The sequence below is a fragment of the Arvicola amphibius genome, chromosome 18, assembly GCF_903992535.2.
Source record: "Arvicola amphibius chromosome 18, mArvAmp1.2, whole genome shotgun sequence".
NCBI lineage: Eukaryota > Metazoa > Chordata > Mammalia > Rodentia > Cricetidae > Arvicola > Arvicola amphibius.
In genome coordinates this window covers 12,219,046-12,241,630 of record NC_052064.1, presented here as the reverse complement: position 1 = coordinate 12,241,630, position 22,585 = coordinate 12,219,046, and the positions used below count along the sequence as shown (strand labels likewise).

The following is a 22,585-nucleotide window of genomic DNA, read 5'->3' as shown; positions in this document are numbered from 1 at the left end:
CTAGCTAAAATCTGGCTCATCTGACAATTTGTGCAAAGCCATTATCAGCCCTTCCCTTGCTTACTGTTCATTGAAAAATCCAATGGGTCTCTCTGTTCTTACCCAGACTTACTTCAACCCATTCTTTGTAGACGAGGAGTGTTGTGACAATTGCGTAGATTTCTATACATCCAAGGAATGGGTACTTAAAAAAAGATTGAGATTTTTTTTTGTTGAGTTATAAAGTATTTCCCCATAGTAAATATCCATATTGTTAAAAACAAAATCAAGGGGGTACATAGGACTACATATTTGCTACGGCAGGGCTGGGGTGTAGCTCAGTCACATAGCATTTGCTTTGAATGCATAAAACCCTAGGTTTGATCCTCAGCACTACATCCAAACCAAAAATACCCCAGGTCAGTGTGACAATACTTATGACCACCACCCTCACAACAAACAAGCAAACCCTCCTTGCCTCTCCTTCATCCAGGCCTCTTCTTTTTTTTTTTAAATTTATTTATTATGTATACAGTATTCTCAGTATTCTGTCTGCATGTCTGCCTGCAGGCCAGAAGAGGGCACCAGATCTCACTACAGATGGTTGTGAGCCATCACGTGGTTGCTGGGAATTGAACTCAGGACTTTCGGAAGAGCAGGCGGTGCTCTCAACCCCTGAGCCATCTCTCCAGCCTCTTCAGGCCTCTTCTTTAGGTTTGCCAAGCAATACCTCTAGGATGACTGGCAGCGTTCCTTTTTTTCCTCTCTTACTTCAGCCCTTGACTTAGAGAAGGAAGTTGCATATAGTCTTCCAGCGTTTTGCAAAACATGACATCATGCATGTTGCCCGTAATTACAACGTTTCATAGCGTGAAACTGTGAACCTAATCCCAGTGACTGCCCCAGGGTTCCTGGAAAGGGAAGTGAGGGAGGCCTGCAGTGAGTCATGAGAAGCAGTGGGGGCTTGCTTCCTATGTTAGTCTTTCAAAGTCAGGCAACATTTCCTTTAAAGAGAATAAACCTGCGACCATGACAAGAGAGAATGCTTTCTTAACTGGACACTTATTCTCTAAACACTCATTATAATAGTTCAGAAATTTCCACAAATTCAACTTTCTTCTAAATATCTGGTTTTCCGTTCAGTGCTGATTTCGGGGGTTGTGAGTTCCTTTCCCAGCCTTGGCGGATGCGCGTGAGGGTCTTGTCTATGCACGGCAGTATGAGGATGAACTTCATCACTAGAACCGTGCATGGGATGATGAGGGCTAAAATATAGGTTGAAGGAAGGTTCCACTTTAGAATCCCAGGGCTGAGGAATCTCTTCCCACCATACACCAAAGTGTGGGCTGTGCACAGGACCAGGGTCAGATAACCCAATTTGGACTATAAACAAAAACACAAACATGGGTGTTAAGTCCTCCACATAGTAAAGGGAAGTGTTGCATGCAATGAAGTCTACTCAGCAATGACCACAAACACATGATAGATACTATTATAATACTTAGAACACTGCTAGGTCTAGAAAAGAACTATAACATTTTTTGGGATGATAAATATTTCATCAAAAATATAAAAAGACTTGTTTATTGATGACATGCTAGTTTTATCTTCTCCTGGCTTGATTAAAAACAGGTCCTAGGAATAAACTCTTTTAGATTAGGAGACGTAATGCTCTGTTTTGATCAACAGAGGAAAATTCCTTTATTGATCATCTTATCTGGAGATCAGAAACAAATGGCTTCCACAAAGTTCTATGTTCTTCTCTGTTACTGGTCAAAGCCAGCTGCTAGCCGATTTCTATCACAGGAAGAAGAATGCTAAATTGTGGTTCTGGAATTCTTAGTTTTTCTTTTCTGTCTGAATTCTGTGAATTTGTCCTCGTTTGGCCTCTAGGCGAAACTGCGGGATTTGATAACCAAATTTAATTTCACTTGCTAATGGTTTGTTTTTATTATACTGGCGCATGCTGAGCATGTGTGGGAGTTCTCTGGAGGGCCTTCTCAAGCCAACAGCTGGTTCCACCTTTGGAGCTTCCTGTTGCTCAGCTCCAGTGGTGCCTGGCGCTTGTGGCCCGGACAGGTTCCCTTAGTGATGCTTCTGCGGCCCCTTTGGGTGAGACAGGCACTGTGAGGATCACTGGTCTCCAGGATAGTTACTGCCTTTAATGAGGTTGTCTGGTGGTGGGTATATAGAAGAAATGAATTTCTCTCATACCGACCAGGAATAAGTCTAGGGTGATGATACTTATCAAATATCATGGAAGTTTAAGCATGACGGTAAATCTGCCCTTTCTTATCAGTGTGTCCCGATTGCACAGTTGAATTCAGAAGGTAAAAATTTGTCTTTGGGTTCTTTCCCACCTTCTACCTGGTGCCTCCACAGCTAGCTAATAGGTTTTTTAGTTTCTTTTTTTTTTTTTTTCACTCTATACTCTCAGTGGCTACTCTGGGGGCAGTGAGGAATCTTGGCAAGATGTCCTGAGCAGAAAATTAAACCCTTCTGGAGTGTGCCTGTCAGGGTCTCAATTCATTCTCTGCAGCGAACGGTTAATGAGCTGACTGGGAAGTAAGGGAGCCAAGTAAAACATCAGGCAGAAACTACTAGCAAAACGCTGTACTCATTTTGCAATACTCGAACACTGAAATCGGAAGCACTTACCTGGACAAACCTGAATTCTCTCCAGTTGACCATGTTGCTCACCGATGGCAAGGAAGTGATTCCCAAGAGAAGAAACAGAAAAAATCCCAGGATCCCCAGCGCCAAATAGGAATCACTAAGCCAGGCAGCAGAGGTACTAAACGGGCTGTCTTTATTAGCCAGGGCCTATGAAAAGGTACAAACAATTAACATGGGTTCTCTCTATACCTCATTCTTTCAGGGGTGATGAACCACACCTCCACACGTTACTTGTCCAAAGCAAATTGTGTATCGTTCCTTATTGATTGCTTAGGAACAGTTTTAGAAAAATACACTTGAATGTTTTGAGCAGAAAAGGTAATTGGTTCTTCAGCGATTTTGTTACAATTCTTGTTTCTAGGAGTCACATAGGGAGTTTTAATTTGCCCTATAGATCTTAAAACGAAGCCAGTATATATGTTAGCCTTCTTCAGCACACGACTTTCTGTTTCTCAAACAAAGCACAGTGTTCTCAAACAATCACATCAAAATTTGGTTTTTATGTTCTGTTTTCTCTCTCTCTCTCTCTCTCTCTCTCTCTCTCTCTCTCTCTCTCTGTGTGTGTGTGTGTGTGTGTGTCTGTCTCTGTTACACACACACACACACACACATATAGAGTTTGGGTCTTAAATAATGATTATGTCAAAATACAGCATTAACTCTTTCACATCACAGTGTGAGAGGAATCAGGCTGTGTAGTGTGATCCTTACTCAAGAAGCTTTCATGGGTTTGTTAGGGAATGTGTGAGGATATACTCATGGATACAGTGTTGGTGAGTTACTAATAGCCTTTGAGACTGTAATGAGATATACCAAGACTGTTCATTTCTAAACCAGATCAGACTTGTAGCATTTCTGCTGTAAATGCTGAAAGACTAGAGTTGTTTTATCTTTGAATATTCATATAATAGTATTTGACTTTTTTTTCAGAATTGTTTAGTTTTCTGGCTAACTAAGGACAACCTCTTACAAGCCAAGCATGAATGGATTTCTAAGCACCCTTCTATGAGATTGTTCTTCTGTGGCACAGGTTTGGGCAGACTCCATACCTAGTAGACAGTGATTTAGACTTCAAAAAGAAATATGTAGAAGGAGCTGCGGGCTGCGTTCCTGCGCCTGGCTTCTGGCTCCCGGCTGCCTGGCTAGCTTATGCTCCGAAATAACAACACACAAATTGTATTCATTTAAACACTTCCTGGCCCATTTTCTCCAGCCCCTTACTGGCTTACTATCACATCTTGCTTTAACCCATATTTAGTAATTTGTGTAGCACCACGAGGTGGTGTCTTACTGGGAAAGATTCAGCAAGTCTGACCTGGTGGCTGGCTTCATGGCGACTGTCTCACTGAGGAGAGGCATGGTGTCTGACTAACTTCCCTTCTTCCCAGCATTCTGTTCTGTCTACTCCACCTATCTAAATCCTGCCCTATCAAAAAGCCAAGGCAGTTTCTTTATTAACCAATGAGAGTTCTCCATCATACATAAAACCAGAAGCTGGAAACATAGGAGTTTGTGCTTATTGACTCTTACCCAAAGGAACTCGTGAGTCCCAAACCTGCCAGTTGGTCAGTGTCCCCGTGAGCTCAGGATTACAGACCTAGAGCCAAGTGAGTCTGGTATCTAAGTTTAATCTCAGTAGTTCTATGTGATAACAAGGGGATTAATTTACAAGCCCAGGGATAATGTTTCTGATTTTCAATACTTTAAAAAAAATGAGGATGTTGGGTAGGTGTGAAAATTCATGCCTCTTATCCCAGCACTCGGCAGATGGAGGCAGGAAAACCATGAGTTTGAGGCCAGCCAGCCCTAAACTATAAACCGTCACAAACAAAACAAACAAACAAGCCCCCCCCCCAAAAAAAAACCCTAAAGATAAAAACAAACTTCGCGGAGCCATATTCTGCAGTTGTGAAGCAGGTTGTGGTGCAGCGAGACCGCGCTTTGCTTTAAGGAGTAGAGAACTACAGAGGAGAAGAAACTTACCTGAGTAATGGTTCCGTTTTTCAGTCTCCAGCGTACGTAGTAGCGAATAGGAATCACAAGTGTGTAGATGGCGTGAAGGAAGGCAAATCCCAGTGCTACCAAGCCCAGCTGCTTTCTGCAAAGCATCCAATGGTCAAGCCAGTTTGGGAATCGACGGTACTTTGTGCCTCGGTAGAGCTGCAGAACGGCCGCGAGAACACCAGGGAGGTACACCAAAGCCAGCAGGGTTAGCGCTGTTACGGGAAACACACGGTTCGGGATGGACACAGCGAGGCGAAACGTCGTGTCTCTCTTCTCATTCACGTAGGGGTATATCACCTCTCGTATAGCACAGTACACGAAGAAGAAGACACACAGCACAGAGGACAGGTAGAAAGGAAGCCTCCACATTGGGAATAGTTTCAGAGGGTAGTTCTCAATTTCCTTGGCTGCCACAAGAGATCCTTGATCCAACGGAGTGAGCCCAAGGGTACGGGCGATATCCATCACTCTCTGCTTGGCTTTGCTATCATCCCCACAGACAAACACCTGAGTTAAAATAATTAATTCCATAATTATTTTTATTTAATTATTGTCATTAAACTTTATATGAGTATCATAGAAAAATAGTATACTAATGGACTTCTCTCAAAACAGAGATATGGAATCAACACATCTAGCAAGATGATGATTTGAGCTGCATGTGTGAGCTGGGCGGTGAAAGGCCATGCTTTTTGTTGAAGGCGATTTTAGGCACATGGCGCTGCTGTAAGATCAGTTCACTGGAGCCTGAGGAGTCTCATCTTCTTCTGCGTATGGGCGCTACATCATTTATAACGGCGGCTAATCTCAGCGGCATAAATGGAGCCAGTCTCACACAAGTGGAAGAAGAGCCAGCCAGCTGTTAGTTCTTAGTATGGGCAGGAGGACCCCAGATTCGGACTTCAGTTGGTTCCATCGAGCTATTAATAAAAGCTGAGGTGCACATGAACCACAATGGATGGCACTTCTCAATCAAACCCACGAAAGTTGCCCTTAGCACATAGTAGAACATGAAATATTTAATGGGGATTTTATTTTGGAGTTTTATTCAGATAAGTATATATAGAAAACATTCATCTTTATAAGGCTGAATGTGAGTTCATTTAACCTTACCTGCCGACTTGCATCTAGTGTTCCTGACTGGAGAGCCCAGGCTGAGATGGTATTAAACGCCTTGACCACACGGGCTCCTGGTACCAACTGAGTGAGGTACTCAGCATTCGATTCTGGATACTGGTTGATCTTACGGTTGTTGCTCACATCTACCAATATTTTTCCACTGAGGTGGTCAGCCAGTTCTGCGAGGCAGTCGTAATGCTCTCTGCGCATGGCCAGGATTATGATGTCAGACTTTGATGCTCCCTCGGAGTAGCTCAAGACCTCAGCTCCTCTGGGCAGAAGGCTGGACACCTGGGGGTTTCGGCTTCCAAAAACAACAGCATAACCACACTGAAGCATTTTAAATCCCAAGGACTTCCCAAAATCGCCCGTTCCAAAAATGCAGACAATTTCTCGCTTCTCTGAGGAATTCACGGTCAGAGGGAGCGCGTCTGAACCCATTGTCTCCATTACTGAAAAACAAGCAAAGGGATTTAGAGGCGTAGAAATACAAAGGACCTCCAGATCATCAGCTTGAAACAGGGACACCTCAAGACATTAAACAGAAAAATGTGCGATATTTAAAAAAAAAAAAAAAAAAAAACAGCCGAACATCTCGCTGGGAAGCCAGCAACGATCAGTGTTCAGTGTTGATATTTCTACAATTCACACAATAATCTAGGTTCCTCTCAAGTATTTGGGAGCATAGTATGTCTTTTTGTCAGGACAACGTTTCTCAAAACTTTTCTCAATTTTTTTATTGAAACTTTTAGCTAATCTAGAGGCTATTTTTTGGGGGGGGGGAGGTGGTGCGGGGGGGGGGGCTCTGATTTTCATTGATTTATTTTCTGTGGCGAGAAATGCTCTGTCTTCCAACGGCTAGACAGTGGGCAAATATTTGTGAAGCATGGGCAGGTGGAACGTGAGAGTCAGAAGGAGCAGGGTTCTCCCTGTGTTCCAGGCAGTGTGCAGAAAGAGGAGGAGACTGGATCCTTAAAGTGCTAAGCAAGGGAGGGAGAAGTCCCAGTAGAGAGGATACTGCCTAAAGACAGTGCTTCATTTATTCACGTGGGGTCACAGCAGCAAAACTCAGTTGAGTCTGATGTGCATCAAATAAAAGCGGTTATCAGTCACTGTAGCTTTCACATCAATCATGAAACATATATAAAGGTTGCACCATTTTTTTTTTCAAGACAGGGTTTCCCTGTAGTTTCTAGAGCCTGTCCTGGATCCAGCTCTTGTAGACCAGGCTGGCCTCGAACTCAGAGATCCGCCTGCCTCTGCCTCCCGGGTGCTGGGATTAAAGGCGTGCGCCACCACCGCCTGGCTTGCACCATTTTTTTTTTAAAAGGGAACTTTGGAAAACTTCCCTTTCTGTTTGGCTCGTGACGAAGTACTGTTATATTAGCTGGGCTTGTCTAAGTTGTGCAATTGCAGAGCATGCAGAAAATGCAGATCTTTGCACTCTGACAGGAGGAGAGAGAGAGAGAGACAGAGACAGAAAGACAGAGAGAGAGAGAGAGAGGAAATACAGGACCTTACTGTGCCACATCACAGAAAGTGTGAACAACCAACACAACAGATTTCTTCAGATCACTTGCAGATGCGCTCAGCAGGAATAAGCAGGGCACTTGTGGGAAACTATCTGGGGCTGAGCAATGCTCTTCATATGGAAGCACGCTGGTCTTTGAAAAGTTCTTTTTTTAAAAGAAAATTATTTATTTATTATGTATACAATATATTCCTGCAGGCCAGAGGAGGGCACCAGACCTCATTACAGATGGTTGTGAGCCACCATGTGGTTGCTGGGAATTGAACTCACGACCTCTGGAAGAGCAAGCAATGCTCTTAACCACTGAGCCATCTCTCCAGCCCCCGAAAAGTTCTTTGCATCCATAAATGCAAGCTAGTATACAGCAAATTTGGCCAACTACTAACCAAAGTCAATTAATGGCTGTCTTTTTTTTTTTTTTTTGTAGCTCAAATCTTCAAGCCACCAGAATGACAAACACATCCTTCTGTTCTGTATTCCTGCTTTGTGTGTCAACAGACTGACTACCGTTCTCTTCCTTTCCCCCACTACCTTATTCTAATGTTTTTCCTCTCACCTTGGATGATTATATGCAGTAACTACAGAACTGGTGAATTTACCAGTCAGAGAGACTAACTTCTTTATAGCAATATTCTCACAGGTTGGCACAAACAGTGATTCCAGGTGATTTGGACCATTTGACCACCAAAATAATGCGTTCTAACTTTCTGTAAAAATGAAGATATTGACTATGTGGCACTAGTTTCTGCATTAATGTGTGTGTGTGTGTGTGTGTGTGTGTGTGTGTTTGTAAAACTCAAGGGCAACTTTGGGTACTGTCATCAAGAAAGGTTATCTACCTCCTTTGAAAAAGGGTCTCATGGACCTGAAGCTAAGCAAGCTCAGGTTGGCTGGCCAATGAATCCAGGACCCATTTATATTCACTCCCCACATGCCGAGATTATAAAAGCCCTCTATGATTAGCATTTTTACATGGGTCTGGGGATCCAGTTCATGTCCTTATGCTTTTAAGACATGCACATTACAGACTGAGATCCCAGACCACTTTGCAAGGACTCTTACTAGCAACATGGCCTCGGCAAGTTATTCAGACTCAGCTTCATCGTCTTTGAGATGAGAGATGGTATCTGATTAAGAGATACTGGGGCTTAGATTAATTTGTTTATCTCAAATCAGTGCTTGAGACACAAATGCTTACTCACCTGCTTATCTTGAACAGGTTATTTAATCTATTCATTATCTAAGGAGTATAACCCATTAGTCATTTAATTAATATCTAAAGTATATAACTTGAGCATTAATTCATAACTGATTAAGTATATAAAGATAATCTGAATTAGAGATTAGGATGTGCCTACTCTATCCACTTATTTTTTAAAAATAAAATCCTGTATGAAATGGCTTTATACCACATAAATTTATCCAAACACAGATGTAGAAATGAATGAAGAATGAATTTATCTTATTTATAATTTTTTACATTTTAATTTGAAAGTATTCTCTTAGGACATAGCTTGCCGCTTAAGGTAACACCCTTGGGCTGTTGTTCTAACTATTAAAATTTGGCTTTATTTTTAAAACTTAAGATTTGTCACTGGGCAAATTGCAGATATAAAAATTTAACCCCGTAAGAGGCAACGTGGTTTTTATATGCCTGGAGCACTTCCTTATTACTTGAGGAAGTTACAGAAACTCTACCTTGACACTTTGTGGCCACACCAAGAGCTTCACTTTAAGCCCTTCGGGTCCTGCTTCTCGTCTCTGGGCAGAGATTCTTGTCACGGCTTCAGTTAGATTGCTGCGTCGGTCCAGCATTCAGACATAAACAGCCCACGGGGCACCACAGACCAACAGGGAGCCGGCCTCTGTGGCCTCTGTCTTTCTTCTGTGGCCTCTGTCTTTCTTCTGTGGCTCGGCTTTCTTCAGGCACCGCATCTGACACATTTCTTCAGGCTTCTCACAAGGCTCGATTGTAGAAGAGCACTCATTATCCCCGGCCGTGGTTGATCTAATTCCCTCTTGTACCGTCTTTCCTGTGTTCCCTGACCATGCCCTCTGTCATTCTCTCCAGCTCCCCAGAATCAGGTTCCTAATAAACCATTGGCCCACAATCCTTTATTATGACTCTGCTTGCAAGATAAGCCACGATAATATAATTTTTTAATGAAAAATAGTATCAGACTTAAAGTTACTATAATCCCAGCCTCCGGCCTCCATCTTTGGAGGCCCTCCCCCTGTGCCCCTCAAACCTTGACCCTCTCTCCTAGGAGGGTCAAGGGACACGTGCTTTTCCCTTTTCATCTCTGATGGTAGCGTTGGAGACTTCCTGTTCCCCTCCGGGCACCCGGGGCGCAGGTGTCTAAACCTGGATATCTTTTTTTTTTTTTATTTTTATTTTTTGGTTTTTCGAGACAGGGGTTCCCTGTAGTTTCTAGAGCCTGTCCTGGAACTAGCTCTTGTAGACCAGGCTGGCCTCGAACTCAGAGATCTGCCTGCCTCTGCCTCTCGAGTGCTGGGATTAAAGGCGTGCGCCCGGCAGCCTGGTCTACAAGAGCTAGTTCCAGGACAGGCTCTAGAAACTACAGGGAAACCTTGTCTCGAAAAACCAAACAAAACAAAACAAAACAAAACAAAACAAAAAAAAAACAAAAAAAACCTGGATATCTTTTAATGTGGTCTGATTTGGCTTGATTGGGATTATTTTGTGTTGGCGGAGAGGCTTGTTTAGGAAATATTCCTGACAGTTACCATGATTGGAACAATGAAATCAATACTGTGAGAGAAGTTAGCAATTCTTTGGAGCACTTTAATTCTTAGCTCTTGGAAAAAAATATTCTAATTATAGGTGTTCACAGAAATAGCATGTGTGCATAGGGCATCTCTTACAGTAAGTGCTGTACAAACAGGGCTACCTATCAGAATATACCTATCAGAATAACTGCATACAAACATGAGTTCATGAAGGCGGTAGGGGTTCTTGCTCAGAGTTTCCCCAAATTTCCTACCCTACTTTTACTTTTAGATACAAAATAGAGGAAAACAGGAAATAGTAAGAAAGAAAGCAAACAGTAAGAGCATTTACCAAAGGAAAAATGGGTTAAAGAATTAAAACAGGAGCTGGAGAGATGGCTCAGCGGTTAAGAGCATTGCCTGCTCTTCCAAAGATCCTGAGTTCAATTCCCAGCAACCACATGGTGGTTCACAACCATCTGAAATAAGGACTGGTGCCCTCTTCTGGCCTGCAGGCATACACGTAGATGGAATATTGTATACATAATAAATAAATAAATATTTTTTTTAAAAAAAGAATTAAAACAGCCACATTCTCTTGCCCTCAGCCTTGCGGGCACTACACAGCGTCAAAGAACCTCTCCTAGCTTTGAAAATCTCCAGGGCTGGTTTATTTCCTATGGAAACACCTTCCAGAGAGGTTCCTTGACCAAAGTGCGGTTCAGTGGTGCGGGGAGGAGGGTACCCAGGGCGTAGGATGGGGGGTGGAGGTCGCGGGACAAGACATACGGGACACGGGGTCGGTGGGGTGGGGTGTATGTGGGGAAACACGGAATGCGAAGTGATGCCACAGGAGTGTTTACTTAGGTTAGGGATTAACGCACAATGACGACAACTCAGCTGCCAAATGGCAAAGGTGTCTTTGATGGTCACAGAGACAGTTGTCACTGAGGTGAAGAATCCTGCCCCTGATGCCCCCCTGTCTCTGCATTCCACCCAGGCATTGGGAACTCAAGGAAACATTCCATAGAGATGCTCCCACTGAGGCCTCCCGTGAGAATGAGAATTGCTGGGGGTGCGGGTGGGGGCTCAAGCCGATAAGGACAGTTCCAGCACCTGGCATCCCTGTCTGCCATTTCTCTTCATAGCCACTCCCATCTCTGTTCAGAAGGCTCCAGTTTGGAAGTCATTAAGCCTCTCTCTATAGTTGTCTTTCTGAGACCGCCACGGGAACGACGGCACACACTACAAACACAAGATGGCTTTCTTCCTTTCCTTGTTTTTCACTCGGCATAAAACCTGAGATTCACCCAGGTTTTCTCAGCTTTGCCTCCTTGTTTCTGAGTAGCGTTCCACAGCAGAGGTGAATACAACTTCACTGAAACAAACGCTTTGGGAGACCAAGCACGGCTCTACCACCGAGTTACAATCCTAGTCCTAGAGTCACCTTCGTCTAATGCTGGACCTTCCAGCCGTCTACAGCTTGGGCCACTGCTATGAACACTCATGTACAAGTTTTGGCATGACAGTAAGTTTTCATTTGCTTGGAACAATGCATCCCAGTACAGCTACTGAGTCCAGTTTTATATGGAACTGCTTAACTATTGTTCAGTGTGGCCACACAGTTCCATAGTCCTCCTTAGCAATTTATGAGTTCCGGTATTTTTCATTTTGGCCACTTCGTCATTTCAATGTGGTTTTAATTAGCATTTTCCTCATGGTTGATGGCACTGAACACCTTGTTAGGTACTCACTTGCCATTTGAAAGTCACCCTCAGTAAAACATTGCTTCATGTCTTTTGCCCCTTCTTTCTCCCTCCTTCCCTCCCTCCTCCTCTCCATCCATCCATCCCTCCCTCCCTCCCCAGAAATAAAGTTTTACTCTACTTCAGGCTGGCCTAGAAATCGATATAGCCCAAAGTAGTCTCATATTTGTACAATCATTCTGCCTCAGCCTCACAAATTCTGGGATTACAGATATGAACTACCACACTCAGACTTTTGCTTCTTTTTTTAATTAGGCAACATATCTCATATATATATATACATACATACATACATACATATATATATATATATATATGTCAAGACTTATTAGATACAAGAACTTTGCTAGATATGTGATTTATAAATATATTCTCCCAGCCTATGGCTTGTGTGTGTGTGTGTGGTGTGTGTGTGTATGTGTGAGTGTGTGTGTGTGAGTGTGTGTGTGTGTGTATGTGTGTGTGAGTGTGTGTGAGTGTGTGTGTGTATCTGTTCCTTTGTCTATACCATACAATATTGATAGCTGACAGCTATAAATATATATGTATGCATATATATTTGATAGAGTGGTTCTTTCTGCTATATTCTTTAAAGACTATTATATCTAGTCTGACCCCTTTTTCCATGTAATTTGTAGAATAATCTTGTATATACACAAACATTTCTTTTAAGTGCTTATACTTTCAATTTTTTTTTAATGTTTTAAAAATTCAAAGTTGTAACACAAATTAATTGAAATTTGGGGAGATAAATATATGGGCTGCATTAAAATATTAATTGATTGGGCTGGGAAGATAAGTCAGTTGACAAAGGCCTGAGTGTGCAAGCCTCACAAGGGACAGAGTCAAAGAGTGCCAGGCTCAAGACTTGGCATCAGATCACAGGTAGCTTTTCTCTGTCTCATCTGCCAAGGAAATCTTACAGAGTTGTTACCCAAACTCAGAAAACCTCAAGTCTCCCATGGAGTTCCTTAACAGCAAATCATACTTAGGAAAGCATAGCAGCTAGTTAGTCAAGCAGCTGAGTCCATCTCTAGAGTCACTCTGCCTCTTCCTCCATTGAGAATTTAGAATCAGGTTCTGAAATCATGCTTTAAATACCTGAGTTCCTCAGACACTATTTCCCCTGGACACACACACACCCTGGTGCAGAAGTGCACAATCACACACACACCCTGGTGTGGAAGCATGTGAATGCACGCATACACGCACACACACACACACACACACACACACACACACACACACACCCTGGTGCGGAAGCATGTGAATGCACGCGCGCACGCGTACATGCACACACACACACACACACACACACACCCTGGTGCGGAAGCATATGAATGCACGCGCGCATACACTCACACTCACAGACACACCGGTGTGGAAACACACACACACACGCCCACTGAGGAGGAAGAGACACAGAATGCAGACTTCTTATAAAGTGTTTTGACTCCCCGGAAGTAGAAAGTCAGAACTCTGAATCTGTAGGCTTCAAAACCTGCCTGTGCATTATTATAAAAAATTGGACAATGTACACATAAATAATAAATAGGATGGTTTGGAGGGTAGTAAGTACTTCAGAGAATACAGAACAGGGCCACAGACTAAAAATTGCTCATGAGGGAGGGACAGTTAAATTTTGAGTTCAGGTCAATATGAACCTCTGTAAGCAGGTGCCTGTATATGAGGATTACCAGATTTAATAAATAAAAAGCACACAATTCCAATTAAGTTTGGATTTCAGTTAAATAATGAATAATTTTTAGAGCATCTATATCCTTTGCAGCATCTGAAGCACATTCACACCAAGACACATATACTGTAAAATTCAGGTTTGACTGGGATAACGAATTTTTTTCTGGTATGTTTAATCAAGCTGAACCCGTGCAGTCAGGTGGGAAAGCAAGCATGTATACATTATCTGTTGTGGTAATAAAGGCAATATTGACAATACCACTGTTTAAAATAGTTTAATTTGAACAATCCTAGCATGGATAGGGACCAAGGCAGGAGAGCTGTATTGAGTTTAAGGCCAACCTGGGTTCTAGAGGGGTACTAGGCTGGCCAGGGTTACACAGACCCTGACTCATAAAGCAAGAGTCCATGTAACTAGTTAGCTTAACAGAGAAGCCATACTCGGTACTCCCTGGAGAATCTCTCAGTTGTCCTTATGAAATGGAAGGATACCAGATACTGCTATGTGTTTGTAGAACTCTGTGACTGAGCACTCACTGAATATGACAGATTAGCTGAGAAGAAACTCCAAGCCTATGAACAGCATGCATTTTTAACGGAATAAGGATCATAAAATTACAATAAACCATTAATCACAAGAATAGATCGATACCATCAATGCTTATCATACAAAGCTCGTACCTATTAACAGTAAAAATGAAATAATGCATTCTGAAGAGAAAGAGAACTTTACAGTGATTTAAAGCTCACAAAAACTAATTTTCAGACTGCCCATCTACTATTCATACCTTTTTATTTGCATTGGGGAGACAGACTCTCACGTAGCTCAGGTTAGCTTTGAACTCCCTGCATAGCTGAGGATGGCCTTGAACTTATTATCCTCCTACTCCACCTTCTTGCGATTACCAGAACTTACTAGGACTCAGGGCTTTGTGTGTGCTCTGCCAACTGAGCAACCGCCCTACCCAAGCTGTGTTTACTTCTCACACATGCGTGTTGCTGCCCATTCTATTACTATGTCAGCTTAAGTAAAAAATTACAGCAAGCTCACAGCTGAATATATCACCATTTTGTGATTTCCACAAACCCTGCTGGTGACTGTGTAAAGTTACAGACATTTTGTTTCTCTTAAATGGTTTTGCCATGTAGTCCAGGCTGCCTCAGAACTTGTTATGTAGCCAAGGCTAGCCTCAATGTAGGATTCTCCTGCTGAAGCCCTGGGTGCTAAGATAACAGGTGTACCCCGCAGAAGTTCATCCAGAAGTTGCTGCCTTAATATTCCTCAACTGCTCGTTAGTTGTTGAAAAATAGATTGTATCCATTGCTTTGTGAGAAATGCTGTTCTCGCAGGGAAGCTGATTTGATGATGGCTAATCTGTGTATCATTTTATTAACCAACAGGGTGACACATGAGACATAGGTACCCTGCACAAACTGATCAAGTCACACGAATGTAATGAAAGGGTAACATTTACATTAAGGCTGTGTGGTTTATACACTCCTGCGTGAAATGCTCATGCTGGCTGGGAATAAGCTGTGATAGTAGCTGGACATTAGTAGTTCCATCAGGAGTCCATACTCCCTTCTAGAGATGGATAACATCACAGTAATGTAGGCCTACTACATATTTTAGTTCCAGTGTAGAAAATTATTTTTAGTAAGTTCTTTACTGATATTCTGGTTCGTTTGAGCATCATGTGGATACATGTTGTCACGTTGAGATCTCGGCACTATCTGTCAGGGTAAAGCAAGAAAGCTTTATGGTTTCCTGGCTATACAGGTTAGATATCTGCTGTCTGGGCTTGTTAGATCATCTGCTTGGGGTCTGGGGCATATGACATGGCCAGAGATTCAGCCATGTCTTGGCTAATTTGCCTTGACCATTGTTGGTATTTTATATCTGGACCAACTTCCAAATCACCAATTCGGCAGCAGGAGTGGAGCCAGAGGTCACCACCAGCAGAGAGAGCATTCTTCTCTCACTGATGGCAGGGTTTTATGTATCTTACTGGTTTATATGTGTTCTATGAGCAACTGTTTAGCTTGGCCTCTCCAATAATTCACCAAACATTTGTTGTCAGCTAGTGGGCTGGTTACTGTCAGAGCCATTTAGGAAGTGGTTTAATTATTTTAATTTTCAAGTAACTTTATTCAAATGAAATGTCACTGGGAATTATTATCTAGATATTGATAACTGCTAAACCAGCTAGGGAGCAGAAGAATTTTTCTGTCTCCCCAGAAACCCTTCTCACGGGGCTTTCCATTGTGTTTTAAAATATCTCCTTGCCATTTTTAGGAATTTCTGGGGGTTGCTTGGTCTTTCATCTCTGGGGTAACGCTTGAAGCCATTTGTAAAGCAGTTCTTTAAGGGATGGATCCCAACGGCTCTAAGAGGGCCACTAGGAGGTGACAGAATGTCCACCCATCCTTTTGTTATACTCTGATGCCCAAGCTGCAGAGCAGAGCGAACTGGTAAATGCACTTCAAGAAAACAGCTTTTCCTTTCAATAGGCAGGATTTTCATCTGAGCTCCCTCTAGTGGGTGGAGTTACCTTACAGGGCAGAAGCCTGAAATCAGGTGTGGATAGTTGTTGAAGGAAGGAGCTCACCCCGGGCTGCACATTAGGATGGGTTTTCCTTCGAGTCAGTTATCACTGCAGCAGCTTTCCCCCCACTGCCCGTGCTTCTCTCTCAAACAGGGCCTGTGACCACGGAGCCGGGAAAGCAGCTGGGTGGGCAGATGAAGCTACTTTTCGTATCCTGATTGTATTGTATGTCTAGATCTTCCCATGGGGTATCGCTTCCCCCAAGGCTCCCAGGTTAATTTTGAAAACAATCGATGTGATTTCCAGCACTGCAATAAAGGCCCCATACTCGTCGTCCTCATACCATTTGGCCTATCAATCTAATAGCCGTAGACTTTTGCTTCCCAAAGGGAGCCTCTGTGCGCTGCCTTCACCAAAAACAATCTTCAGTTTTTCAGGAGTGACTCAAAACTGTAGCAAGGATAGTTTAGAATCTCAATCTAGCAGAGGTCTACAATGGGCACATTAGTGTTAACTGCGGTCAGCCATTTACTAATTAACTTTGCTTCAATCTTTACATATTCTATACTAGTTTTCCCCTATTTCTTTGTCACAGAACTGAACATGATAAACAAATCACCCTTGAACTTCTGTATTGCTGAACCTTGAACTTCTGTAGTGCTGAAGAATCAGGTAGCAGCAAGGTAGTGAGTTTATGCATATAAGAATACTTTGGTGTGAATAGGGTCGTTCGAATGGTTCGTGGGCTTCACACTCTGATGCCAGCCCAGTAATGTATGGAAACTGAGGAAACACCAATTCTACAGTTTTGTATATTAATAAAAGACAATTATAATAATTTTGATGATTTCTATGTACAAAACCAACCTTAAACTTCTCTCCAAATGGCAGGGTTAAGAGCTGGACTTTGACAGTGTTAACCGAAAGAATAGAGATATCATCCATTCTCATTGACTAGGTACCTCTTTGGCTAGCATTGTTCCAACACAGAAGTCGGTGTTCTCAGGAGTGATTTGGTAAACTTTCCTATTCCAGGATATTTACGATAGCATCCCTGTGCCAGGCATTGTGTTAGGCAAAAGGATGAAGGGAGGAATCAGGGGGCCACTGTTCTCAGGGAGCTGGGGTCTCAGGGAGAGCGCAGATCACAGGCAGACCACTAACATGCGTGCAAGAAGGCCAAATACTGGGATGTACAGACAGTGGGAGTTCACATCAAGGACACTGATCTGCTGGGAGATGGGACAAGAACCTTTAGTAAAGCCTGCCAGAGTCGCTTCAGCCACCATTTAACCTGGGCTCAAAGCTAAATTTGGTGCTTGCATAGTATATTAAAAAAGCAGGTGTAGATTAAAGATACGTACTTCCCATTGAACACTAATTATCTCTATGCCCTAAATCCCCAGCTTTGCCTACTAAAGGTATGCTAGGAGATCCAACTTTGTACTTAAGACATTTTATTTCCTTTAATATTGGGTGCAGAGACCAAAGGGACTATCCAGTTTGTGTTCTAACAACTTAAAAATGTTTATTTTTAATTGCATGTGTGTGTGCATGTGTGCGTGTGTGTGTGTGTGTGTGTGCGCGCGCGTGCACGTTTGTGTATGTAGGTGCCCAAGAAAGCCAGGGGCATTGAATCCACCTGGTGCTATAGTTCCACTGGTTGTGAATTTTTCGACATGGACTCTGGGAACTGAACTTAGGTCTTCTGCAAGAGTATGCACGCTTACTCTTACCGCTGAACCATTTCTCCAGCCCCATTGATAACTCTTTTTAGAGATGTGCTATACCCTTACATTGCTACTTCTTAGTCTTCTTTTAATTCATAATTACAACTCTTAACTTTTTAAAGTTACCTTTCCCACACATTTTCTTTGCTTTTAAGAAGAAAAGTGAACTTTATTCTGATGTTAGGAAGAACGATGTCCTTTAAATGGAAAAGAACCATACGTCTAAGCTACTTTTCATAAATAAGCTCCCGTCACAGCACAACGAAGAGAGAGCTCTCCACCCATGGGTGAAGAAACTCTGACCATGGTGCAGAATTTAGATTGGGATGTCAATGGCCTACCTGCTTAATTACAGTGGAAATATTTCTTTTCGTAGACCAGTGCATTCTTTTTTGCAATGACATGTTTCTGAAAGACAATCTTCAAACAGCATAATCATCCATTGTTCTTTATTCTTCAATAATTTTGGAAGAAAAATTATTTCTATATAGCCCAAGTAATTTTCTTATCACACATTGCTTTAAGCGTTCATCATCCTTTAGTTATTTACTTGGTTTTATTCTTTACAGTGCCGATTTCTCCTTAACAAAGGAGCAGATGTTAATTAGAACCATTTGGAAAGGACCTAGAAGCCACCGAGAAGCATCTTAGTTGGTTTAACATATCATGCAGAGAGACATCAAGAAGTCTTCATCATTAACTAATGAGCCATTCTCTTTGGATATACGCAGGTAACCTCAGAGACCCTGTCTTTGTGTAAACCTCCTTTCGGTTATTATATAGTCTAATCTCTAAATAAGTTCTAAAGTCCATCCAGAAAAATTAACTCTGTCTGGCCTATTCTTGCTTCTTGCAGGGGGAATTTGGAGCAGACCCTTGGGTAGCTTTTTGTTAAGCTGCAGGTGGTAAACGCTCTCCTCAGATGACAACTCAATCCGGTGCCCTAACAAGCCTTCCAGCTTTGCAGGTGACTGCGTGATTGCTGCTGGCTTTGCTTCCCTCTCCAACAGTAGTTTGTCAGTCTTTTTGAGACTTTTGAGAAACATGATTTTTATAGCAACTGAATAAAAATGTATTCATTTATTAATTGTGTCTATGGGGTGTATGCACATGTACCTCTTTGTGTGTGTGTGCACATGCATGGAAGCTAGAAGTCAATGCTGGTTATCTTTCTGGATTATTCCCATCATATGTTTTAATTAGAATACATTAATTATACATAATAATGGGCCCCATTATAACATCTCTATACATGTACAAGACACATTTCAAACATATTTACTCCTCCACTGTTAATTTCGCTTGCTGTCCTCCCGCCTCTGCTAGCTTCTCATCTTTCTGCCTAGCCTTCCTCCTCCTACCTAATGGTTCTTGCTAAACCTTGAGCTCACCGATTTGGCAAAGAAAACTGGCCAGGGAGCTAGGGAATCCTTCTTGGAGCCACCTCGGTACTGAGATAATCTGTGTGTGCCCTGGGAACCAGCTTTTTCTGAAACTGTGGAGGACTTGAACTCAGATCCCCATGCTTTGGGGGCAAGTATGTTAGCCGTTGACCATCTCTCCAGTCCTTAAGTTTATTATGAAGGGAAGCTAGATGGTGAGGACCATGAACAAGTGATATGTGTTTCTGTCACTGCAGAATCAGCTCTGTATACTTTGAAAGCGGATTCTATGCCATTTGAACACTGGTACTGATGATACAGGGTAATTTGGGGGTAACCCTTCCAGCATGATGAAGTACTCTAATGTTCTACAGCAAGCGAACCCACTTCTCTAAAGTGGCCTGCACACACTGCAGGGCTTCATAGCTTTAGTTTTTTATAAAAAGGTTGTAAAAAATCTATTTGGTTTCCTCTAAACAACAGTTAGTGAGCTTGTGGGTGACAGGTGCCATCAGAGGCCGGGCCATGCGATGCTCCTTTCTGAATGCCATTTGCTATGTGAAGTACAGCGAAATCAGAAATGTCGCCAACTGGAGAAAGCGCTATGACCCAATTTCGAGGTACGCATGTACCATTTACTTTACAACCCTGAAGTCTGATGCTAGAGTCTGCTCCATGCTGTGTTCTGTGCTGGTGGTGTTTGCCATGCAGGTAGAATGCGTGTAGGCAGGCTTTCACACCGTGCTAAATCACCGTGTTCTGAAAGACCCAGGGCCTTGCAAAGGCCATATCTCAAAAAAGTTAGTGCTTCAAATAAATGTGCCATTTTATAAAATTATACCTACTGCATCAGGAAAAAAAGTGTTCTTTTGTGTGATTGACATTTATACAACTGCCATTTATCCAGAACTGGACATTCTTACACAGCAAGGCTGAAGAATGGCTTCGAAAGGCCAGAGTCGTCTCTGAATGATAAACGTGGTGGGGTTTTAAGATGCTCCTGGGAGAGCAGCAGGGTGGCTTCCTTACAAAAACGAAGCTTGCTTTATTATGAGAAGAAATTACTCAGTTATACCCAGAGCATTAGCAAGACTTCCAAATCCTTTCGTCTTAAGTCATAAGGCTTTTTACCTTGTAGAGCTAGACCCTGTGGATACTCTTGGGCCAATAGGCTTTCAGCTTAGATTTGTGGAAGGAATAGAACTCTAAACACGCCCACCCTACGGCTCCAGGACACACCATTCATCTATTAAAGGGCCTGTGCCATTCAGAGAAAATAAAAACGCCAACACAAAAGAAAATCCCCAAACCACCTACCACCTGCACAGACTTTCTGTCCCTTGTGCAGTAAACGGCATGACAAACTGTTTTTCTCTGGAAAAGCCATCGCTAAGCTGCTTAAGGATATTTAGATTAAGAGCAAGGAAGAAGGAGTGCTCAGCCTCAGGTCGGTGTGAGGAAGTCCTCAGATCTAGTGTTAGACTCCTAGCCTGCACACCTACTATCTTCTTCCAGGCCCATTGCCCATGGCGCTTCAGATTTGTACGAAGCCAGTTGCACAGAGAAAGAAGCCAGCCCTGGGTATTTCTCCTCGGGAGTCCCCTGCACCGTGATGAGTAATACAACCCCAGGAAGCTAAAGATTGGCTGAATTGTTTAACTGATCCTGCTGCACCAACTTTTGTGTGTGTGTGTGTGTGTGTGTGTGTGTGTGTGAGTGTGTGAGAGAGATATGGGGTGAGTTTACCTATATCTCAGTATCAGCCTGCTGAAAAGTGGGGTCCAGAAAACAAGGGCTGGGGGTGGGCTGAGACAGAAAAGGGATCTCAGCCTCTGGCGAAAGCAGGAAAGTGACCCACCTGCGGGAGAGGCGCCCAGAAGGCCGAAGGTCAGGCGCAGCTGCGGTGGTGGGCACTGGCTGCCAGGCAATGCAGAGCGAGCTTGCCAGCCTGAGCTCTGCACTGCCTTCAGGCTCTCGCCTTTAAAAAGCCAGAGCGCGAAGGGAGGGCCCGCTTGATTTCGCAAGAGAAGCTGTGAAGCAAAGTTTCCGGGAAGAGTTCAACCTGGGAATCCCGCGCAGCTGGAAGGACCAGAACTTTTTGTGTTGCTCTGGCATGCAGATGCAGCGGCTTTCCGCGGGCAAGCGGGGCTAAAAAGGGGTTTTCCGGAGCTCCTGGAATCGCTGCATCCCTGTCCAGCTGCAGCCCAAATTAAAGGAGCAGGGAGGCGTTCCTTTCCAGTTGGAGCCAGAGGCCACTGGGCAGCTAAGAAAGCAGCACGAGAGCAAGGACCTTAGGTGTATTCCTCTCAGTTGTCGTTTTGCCTCTGTTCAGACGAAATGGTGGCATCTATCTTCTTTCTGGATACCAGATTCTCACAGAGTTAGAACTTGAAAGATCTGAAATTTTCAGGCCTTCATTTCGTACGCAGACAGACGTATCTCTAAGTCCACAGGCGTTGCTCCAAGGCTCCAGGTGGTACTAAAGCCCAGGTATGCAGAAGCATTTTGTATAATGAGTACCCTGCCTCCTGTTTATTTTAAACCATCTCTACTTGGTAACAATGCAATGCAAATCTATCTAAATGGATGCCATACTTTATTGTTTGGAAGAGAATGACAAGAGGCAAAACACCTACACATGCAGAAAAGAAGAAAACATTTTTTTCCCTAAATAGTTTTGATTCATAGTTTGTTGAATGCACAGATTATGAAAACATGAATACAGAGGGCTGACGACATAGAAATTGGATTGGTGTGTCTTTCTATAGAGGTGCTGAAATCCACCAGCTTAAGGCCTAAAGGACCACGAAAACGTGGGGGGAAGAACATTCCTACACTGCCATTTCTCAGTCTAAAACACAGAGACCTCCAAGTTTGTCTCTCTCCCAACCATCTGCTGTAACTTCCAGGATGCTCTTGCCAAGGTTCCCATTCGCAGTCTCAGGGGGAAGTGTGTTCTCAGCCCATCTGAGCCAGCCTCCTCTTTGCCTTGACTGCGACTCTTCTCATGTGTCCCGTGGAGTCAGCTGAGGTTCCAGTGTCTTCCAACAAGCCCTGTTCTGACAGCTGGCTGCGATTCAATCCTCTCCATCTTCATCCGAGGCAATTAAGACATTTCACTCAAGTTTGTGCCTCCCCGTGGGTGCTTTCCCAGCGCACCTAATGTACCATGCATGCCATCAATGTCTACTGCGCTTGTTAGTAAATCTAGTATTGTTCAAGGAGTTCATTTGATAGGAATTCTTAGGCCAGGAAAGAACTTTAAAAAAATTCACTGATTTTTGCCGTCTTGAGTTTTCTGAGTTTGAAGACTCAAAGGGGAGAGAATGGTATGTGTCCAGGGAAGAAGATATTCAACTGTGTCTCCAAGAGGCCTCATGATTGGTAGCTGGGTGGGAGATAGATTGGGAGGACTCGGGATTTT

At 43.1% G+C, this 22,585-nt stretch overlaps 1 protein-coding gene across 1 annotated transcript; it reads right to left on the bottom strand.

Annotated features, from left to right (window-relative positions):
• Nucleotides 1–746: 746 nt before the first annotated feature.
• LOC119803868 (metalloreductase STEAP4) lies at nucleotides 747–21,351 on the bottom strand. Its single transcript, XM_038315318.1, has 5 exons — nucleotides 21,020–21,351; nucleotides 5,773–6,230; nucleotides 4,639–5,166; nucleotides 2,638–2,802; nucleotides 747–1,362 (listed from the first exon to the last, which is right to left on the bottom strand). Exons 2-5 carry the CDS (start codon nucleotides 6,226–6,228, stop codon nucleotides 1,099–1,101), a joined length of 1,413 nt encoding a protein of 470 aa, XP_038171246.1. The 5' UTR covers nucleotides 6,229–6,230; nucleotides 21,020–21,351; the 3' UTR covers nucleotides 747–1,098.
• Nucleotides 21,352–22,585: the final 1,234 nt, after the last annotated feature.